Source organism: Lucilia sericata, unplaced genomic scaffold (assembly GCF_015586225.1).
Source record: "Lucilia sericata isolate MDLA Ls3-8-SP2 unplaced genomic scaffold, ASM1558622v1 Contig000215F_arrow, whole genome shotgun sequence".
Classification (NCBI taxonomy): domain Eukaryota; kingdom Metazoa; phylum Arthropoda; class Insecta; order Diptera; family Calliphoridae; genus Lucilia; species Lucilia sericata.
Genome location: NW_023994243.1, coordinates 212,884 through 220,468, shown reverse-complemented (window position 1 = coordinate 220,468; position 7,585 = coordinate 212,884). Strand labels below are relative to the sequence as shown.

The window sequence follows — 7,585 nt, the reverse complement described above, 5'->3', positions numbered from 1 at the left end:
TAGTCTATAGTCTAGTCTATAGTCTAGTCTATAGTCTAGTCTATAGTCTAGTCTATAGTCTAGTCTATAGTCTAGTCTATAGTCTAGTCTATAGTCTAGTCTATAGTCTAGTCTATAGTCTAGTCTATAGTCTAGTCTATAGTCTAGTCTATAGTTTAGTCTTTAGTCTAGTCTATAGTTTAGTCTATAGTCTAGTCTATAGTCTAGTCTATAGTCTAGTCTATAGTCTAGTCTATAGTCTAGTCTATAGTCTAGTCTATAGTCTAGTCTATAGTCTAGTCTATAGTCTAGTCTATAGTCTAGTCTATAGTCTAGTCTATAGTCTAGTCTATAGTCTAGTCTATAGTCTAGTCTATAGTCTAGTCTATAGTCTAGTCTATAGTCTAGTCTATAGTCTAGTCTATAGTCTAGTCTATAGTCTAGTCTATAGTCTAGTCTATAGTCTAGTCTATAGTCTAGTCTATAGTCTAGTCTATAGTCTAGTCTATAGTCTAGTCTATAGTCTAGTCTATAGTCTAGTCTATAGTCTAGTCTATAGTCTAGTCTATAGTCTAGTCTATAGTCTAGTCTATAGTCTAGTCTATAGTCTAGTCTATAGTCTAGTCTATAGTCTAGTCTATAGTCTAGTCTATAGTCTAGTCTATAGTCTAGTCTATAGTCTAGTCTATAGTCTAGTCTATAGTCTAGTCTATAGTCTAGTCTATAGTCTAGTCTATAGTCTAGTCTATAGTCTAGTCTATAGTCTAGTCTATAGTCGAGTCTATAGTCTAGTCTATAGTCTAGTCTATAGTCTAGTCTATAGTCTAGTCTATAGTCTAGTCTATAGTCTAGTCTATAGTCTAGTCTATCTAGTCTATAGTCTAGTCTATAGTCTATCTAGTCTATAGTCTAGTCTAGATCTAGTCTATAGTCCTAGTCTAGTCATAGTCTAGTCTAGTCTAGTCTAGTCTATAGTCTAGTCTAGTCTATAGTCTAGTCTAGTTCTATAGTCTAGTCTATAGTCTAGTCTATAGTCTAGTCTATAGTCTAGTCTATAGTCTAGTCTATAGTCTAGTCTATAGTCTAGTCTATAGTCTAGTCTAGTCTATAGTCTAGTCTATAGTCTAGTCTATAGTCCTAGTCTATAGTCTAGTCTATAGTCTAGTCTATAGCCTAGTCTATAGTCTAGTCTATAGTCTAGTCTATAGTGTAGTCTATAGTCTAGTCTATAGTCCTAGTCTATAGTCTAGTCTATAGTCTAGTACCTTTCAAAAAATAATTAGTATTAAACAGTTTTAAAATAACATTCTTTAAAGAAAATAAACTTTCCACCCCTGTGCCCTAAAAGCTTGCATTTCCTCTTATTTGTTTTTTCCGTTTTAAACTATTTTTCAACTCCTTTTCGCATGCAATTTCGTTTTTCAGTATTTATTAAAATTTTCGGATGCGCGTACGTTTTAGTGAAATCTGCAAAATAATTTAATAAAAAATACGATCAACGGTTTAAATGTAATAATTTTATAAAATAAATTTGATTTAATATGTAGTTAATTAGTGAACAACAAAAGTTTTTTCAAAAGTTAAAGTTTTATTGTGAAAATTTGCAATTTAATGTTCAGTGAAGTCGCCGCTGTGGCCTCTGTCTCTAATTGTCTTTGCCGTGTCGTTTGTATGTTTGTTTTTGTGTTAATTAAAAGAAGAAGTAAAAGCAAGTAGTTAATCACAGTATTTAAAGAAAAGAAAATAATTTTTGGAAATGTGAATTTAAGTTTTTTCGGAAAATTTTTTAAATAAATAGGATTTCATTAAGAAATTATGTATAATAGGGTGGTCTTAATATAGGTATTCTAAAATACCATAATATAACAATAACAAGGCAGAAAGTTAACAACTACCCCTACTGATTCTACCTGTTAATAGTTGAATCATGCTAAGACCATTTCTCAAAGTTTGGGTCCTGGAATCAATATTTGATGAGATTGGACAAAGGATAAATGCGTCCTTTTTAAAGGTATACTTTTAATGGTAAGTACTGTTAATACTTTTTTTAGGTAGTAGTATGAATTTGAAATGTTGTGAAAGCCAGAACATAGATGAATATGACGAAACTTTGGTTAGAAATGTTTATATGACAATTTCCACTGATCGACCAGTGTAACAGTCAAACACATACTAAACAATTTTGAGTATTTTAGCCTAAAATTTTTAGGAAAATTTTTTTATTTTTTTTTTAATTTAAAAATGTTAAGCAAAGAATATAATGTTATGGTTATTATTAGAATTGTTTAATAAATATGTATATCTAAAAGTCATGAACTCATATACAAATGAATGAATAAACATTAATGCTTTCATTATTTTATATATTTAATGGCTCATTTTAAGGACATCTTTTAGCAAACAAACAAAACTTTTCCTTCAAAGGATTATTTTCAAACTTTTGAAAGCTTTGCACTTAAAGCAATATTTTCGCTTTTCACCTAAAAATAAATAGCTTTTACAAACTTCACATTACTGTTTTACAAACTTTATTTAAAATCAGAATCTTAATATACGTAAATATATTTGTTTGTTATATAAAAATGCATAGCACATATTCTTATAGAGGGTAATTAAGTAAAACATCTTGACGGGCCAATTCCAGCAACATAGGATCATCGAAGAATTTATTAATGGAAACATCCTCAGATAAACCTTTACGTCTACGCGTTTTAATCATAAATTCTCTAGCCAAATGTGAGGCCTGTTGAGGTTCAAGTGGACGTATAACAATAGATTTATCCAAAGGATCACCGGGTACAATTTGCCAATGATGAAAGACGGACAAACAGAAGGCTTGACCTTGTGTATGAGTACGTAAATCGGTTTCAAAACCAAATGAATCAATGGCGGGTATAAAAGCTTTAATGGTATAGATGGGTGAACCCGAAACAGGAGCATCTTGGGTGACATGACCTCTGCAAGCAAAAAGATGAAAAATAAGTTTTATATTATATATACGCAAAGAAAAACAACTTACCTTCTTCTAGCCAATACGGTATAAACAGCTGATACACAATCTGCGGGCGCTTGAACTTCCACAAACAAATAGGGTTCCATTAGACGAGGAGTGGCCATAAGGAATGCTGAATAGGCTACACGTCTGGCGGTGGGTATGACCTGACCACCTCCTCTATGTAAAGCCTCATTTGCTATAACGGCATCAAGTATTTTAAACTTGACATTGCGTATGGGCTCTTCACATAAGGGACCTTCTCTGGTACCCCATTGAAAACCTTGCACTATGGAATCTTTAACAGAAGTCAATAAGTTCTTATCTACCTCCGAAGGTAAAGTATCATCTACTAAAATATTAGGTCCTGTGTTGTCAGGGCCAAAAGCCCATATAGATCTGGCGGCCAATAAATCCCAATCGTAATTCACCTGGAAAAATTCTCCCAATTTTTTCTTATTCCAATTTATTGAAACCACTTCATTTTCGATATCTTCTGCCAAACCCTTTTCCAAGGGCTCTGCTATCATGGTGATTTTATTTTTCTTATTTGGTGTCTCAGCAAAACATTTCAAAGAACTGGTTTCTACTACAGTTTCGCAAAAAGCCACCACAGGATCAGCAACTTTAATATCGATTTCTGAATACATTTTACGCAAATCATGCATAACACAATCCAAATAAAGTTCTCCGGTACCTAAAATAACATGTTCACCAGACTCTTCTACTCGAGTGGATAATAAGGGATACGATTTGTTGACTTTACGTAAACCATCTAACATTTTGGGCAATTCAGAGGGATTAACAGGTTCCACAGCAATTTTAATAATACTTTGTGTATTAAATTTCAAAGGTCTAAAGATATACAAATCCTCCGTGGCCTTAACATCCACTATAGTTGAAGTTTTAACTATACACTGATCTATGCCCTCTATGAGAACCCAATTACCGGCTGGCACACGATTTAATTCAACTTTATAGCGAGCCTCATACACCCATAAGCGGCCAACTTGCAGAATGCGTGAGTCTTCTTCATCTTGTAAAGTATAGTTTTCACCCAAAACACGAACTTCTTGTCCGGCATGCAATGTACCAGAAACAACACGAGCCAAAACCTGGAAAAATGTACAATCATCGGTGGGATACATTTTTGAACTGTGCACCATTAGCGAACCATTCTGATTGCATTCAATCATATCGCGGTACATATCACCCTCTTTGGGACCGGTGAATATATGATCTACTTTGGTTTTAGCATTATCCAAAGGAGATTTTATGTGTTCCACGCACATATTGACAAAACCACTAAAATCACCCAAAAAGCGATTACAAACCAAACGTAGTAGAGGACGTATATTTGATTTCATTTCTTCCTTGGTAATGCGTATATTTAACTCAGCCAAGGTATCGGCTAAAGTTGTATCAACATCTCCTACCACCTGGGCTATTACTTTGTACATGGGCTCCAAAATGAATTCAACAAAACTGCGTTGAGCCGAATTGTGAGGAGGTTTTTTGGTGAATTTACGTCTAAGAAAATTAATTTTATGATTAATTTCTTATTAAGTAATTTTCTTTAAAAACTTACGATTTGCTGTGGAAATACATATCGCCCCAGAGTCTTTTCGAAAATTCTACATAATTAACACCCTCATAAGTGTCAGCATATAATTTGGCAAAGGATTTCAATGTAAAACAGAAGCCATATAGAGAACTGGCAAAACAAACATTACCCAATATAGGTGATACCAAGGTAGTTTCTTCGGCATTGCCGTAAGTGCTCAGCAAACTGTTGACTTCTTCCACAATGTGTTTGAGTTTGAAATAGGCATCTTGGGGAGGCAATTTCAGTTCTAAGATTAAGCGATCGATCTAAAATAAGAATTTGAATTTTTTTATATTAGAAATAATTCAATATTTTTATTTTTCTATTCCGAGAATTTATAGGAAATTTTCTATAAAACAAAAATTTATCAAAGAACTTTCTATAAATCGAGAATTTATCAATAATTTTTTTTTAATCGAGAATATACAAATATTTTCAATAAAGCGATAAAAAAAATTATTAAAAAGATGCCTTTAAAGGCGAGCGTTGATCGACATTTTTTAATGCGAAAATTTGTTGAAAATTTTTACAAAATCGAGACTTTCAGTAATATACTATAAATCGATAATTTATCGAAAATGTTCTATATATCGATGAATTTAGTTTCTTAGCGAAATTTTTAATAAATTTCAAACTTGTGTATTAAAAGAACATTAATTTTCCCCTACCTTATTAATGCACAATGTAATGGCCATTTTCTCCTGAACAGCATGTTTCAATAATCTCTCCGTATTCAACATTACACCTTCGGCGGCATCAACAAATACCACAACACCATCACACATACGCATGGCCGCTGTTATCTCATCCGAGAAGTTGACATGACCAGGAGTATCAAATATATTCATTAAATAACTTTTCTGCTTAACATCCTGCAAAACCAAAGTAACGGGAGTAGCTTTTATACTAACACCACGTTCCTGTTCGGTAAACAAAGTGTCCGTATAACGCAAAGAACGTTCTTCATTCATTTCAAATTGTGGATGAGTTTGACGTATAAGACAATCGACAAAAGTTGTTTTGCCATGATGTAAATGACCAATTAGAGCCACATTACGTATAAGCGGTGGGGTGTCCATAAGATCGGCCATAAATTCCATGTTATAAGTGGTATCGGGTAATTCTTGTTCTTTAATTTGAAATTTTAATTTTTTGACGGGTTCTATTAAAGGTTTATCTAAAGGTTGGGCATCCTCTTCTTGCACTATAGTCTCCACATCGGGACCATAGACTTCCACAGCTGTGGGATAATAACGTTTGTCCTCATGTAAAACCACAGCGGTTACCTCTTTATCTTCGTCTTCATTGTGGTCTTCTTCCTCGTCCATGGCTTCTTCCTGCGGTAAAAAAATAACAAACATTAGAATTCCGTTTTCCAAACTTCCTTTCCATACTAACATCATGATCATCTTGTTGATCCTGTTGACCATAAATACTTTGGTCGTCATCTTCATCACTGTCCAAATCAGGGCCTATGTAGTTGCCAAATTCATCATATAAATCGGAATCCATATTTTTTACTTTCAGTTCTGTAAAATTTTGTATAAACGTTTAATACTTTTGTTGGCACATGTTAATACGTCTTTCATTTACAAGTTAATATTTAGTCTTTACAAAAATAATTCTTATTATTTAAAGTTTGTATGGTATGTTTTGTTCTTTTTCTAAATAATTTTTTAATAATATTTACCAATTTTTATTTAATATTTTATTAAAAACGCGTTAGAAATTTAACATAAACAAATTTTCTCTGAAATTGTCTTCCTCTCGTTCTGCAGCTGTCTGCCGCAAAGTGCCCTGCGCCGACAAATATTAATGGCGGCGGCGGCTGACACTAAAAATATCGGCGGCGGCCAGCGGTACGTTCTCAAATACGTTTAATTTTTAAATTTTCAACGATTTTAAACAAAAATGGAAGATAAAAACATAAAAAGTGGGATTTTGGAATATATTCTTTATAACAACAAAACAGAGCAAGCTCAAAAGTTGTGTGAGAAATTATGCAGCAATGGAAAAAAAAATTTTTAAATTAAAATTCGATTAATACTTAAAAACTAAAAACAAATCCTTTCACCAAGTTTTATGAGGATCGGCCTATATTTTTGCCGCATAGTGTAATCTATATAATAAAATTTTTAATAATCTAAATAACATTTTAATTAGTTTTTTTAATTTTATTAAAAATTTATAATACGCCATTAAAAGCGCCTCTCAGAGACCTTTCACATGATATCACAATTTATTATCATTCCTTTACGTGAAATATAATTAAAATAGGAAAAACTTAAAAAAAAATTCTTTTTATTATTTGATCCAAATCATCAAACATTGGCTTAAGGACACAAATTTTGGGAAAAGGTATCTTATAATGAACCAAACTTTAATTTTCGTTGGGAACTTGAGTACCTTATTACGAGATGACAAAAGTTAATTTATTTTCAATAGCAGTCGTCGTTAACATGGCAGCCAGCAGATCCATTGGAATTATTTTGCAGTACCAAAAAATCCCAATTACTCGGGGCCCTACACGCCTAATTTCATATTTCTAGGTCTAATTTTAAATAAAACTCAAAAAAGTACCAGTGAAGAACGAAAAAGTACCTAAAAGTATTTTTACTATTATCTTCATGTTTCGATTTTAATATCATAGAAAACTCAAAAAGCACCAGTTGGAGAACGAAAAAGTACTAAAAATATCACTTGCTACCGGGGTTCCAAGTAAAACCCTATTAGCATATTTAGTGTTTCTAAATCTAAAAATTTTATCTAAATTGACTCATTGTGTTTGAATAAAATCAATTTTTACCCCCTTTCGGTACTTTTTTCCTCCCCATTAATGAAATACAAATTGTATTCTAAAAAATTGCAATATCGTAGAGGGATCCCGTTATTATGTAATCATCATACATAATACATATACTTATATTGTATTGTAATAAACCAAAAACGATGTTTTCTAAAAAAAGTACCAAAAATATGTACAATTTTCATCCCCTAAACGTCCGAAT

General features: G+C 32.4%; 1 protein-coding gene across 1 annotated transcript; it reads right to left on the bottom strand.

Annotated features, from left to right (window-relative positions):
- Positions 1 to 2,484: 2,484 nt before the first annotated feature.
- LOC119602228 (116 kDa U5 small nuclear ribonucleoprotein component) lies at positions 2,485 to 6,511 on the bottom strand. Its single transcript, XM_037953621.1, has 6 exons — positions 6,268 to 6,511; positions 5,976 to 6,106; positions 5,246 to 5,914; positions 4,560 to 4,843; positions 2,999 to 4,501; positions 2,485 to 2,936 (listed from the first exon to the last, which is right to left on the bottom strand). The coding sequence occupies exons 2-6, from the start codon at positions 6,087 to 6,089 to the stop codon at positions 2,579 to 2,581; spliced, it is 2,928 nt and encodes a 975-aa protein (XP_037809549.1). The 5' UTR covers positions 6,090 to 6,106; positions 6,268 to 6,511; the 3' UTR covers positions 2,485 to 2,578.
- Between the last annotated feature and the right edge of the window lie 1,074 nt (positions 6,512 to 7,585).

Bases quoted from the DNA above. Each gene is read 5' to 3' on its own strand.
- LOC119602228 (XM_037953621.1), bottom strand. From the start codon at position 6,089: ATGGATTCCGATTTATATGATGAATTTGGCAACTACATAGGCCCTGAT. The intron at 4,844-5,245 runs GTAGGGGAAAAT...TTCTTATTTTAG, and splicing joins TTACATTGTGCATTAATAAG to ATCGATCGCTTAATCTTAGA. The intron at 4,502-4,559 runs GTAAGTTTTTAA...TAATTTTCTTAG, and splicing joins ATGTATTTCCACAGCAAATC to ACGTAAATTCACCAAAAAAC.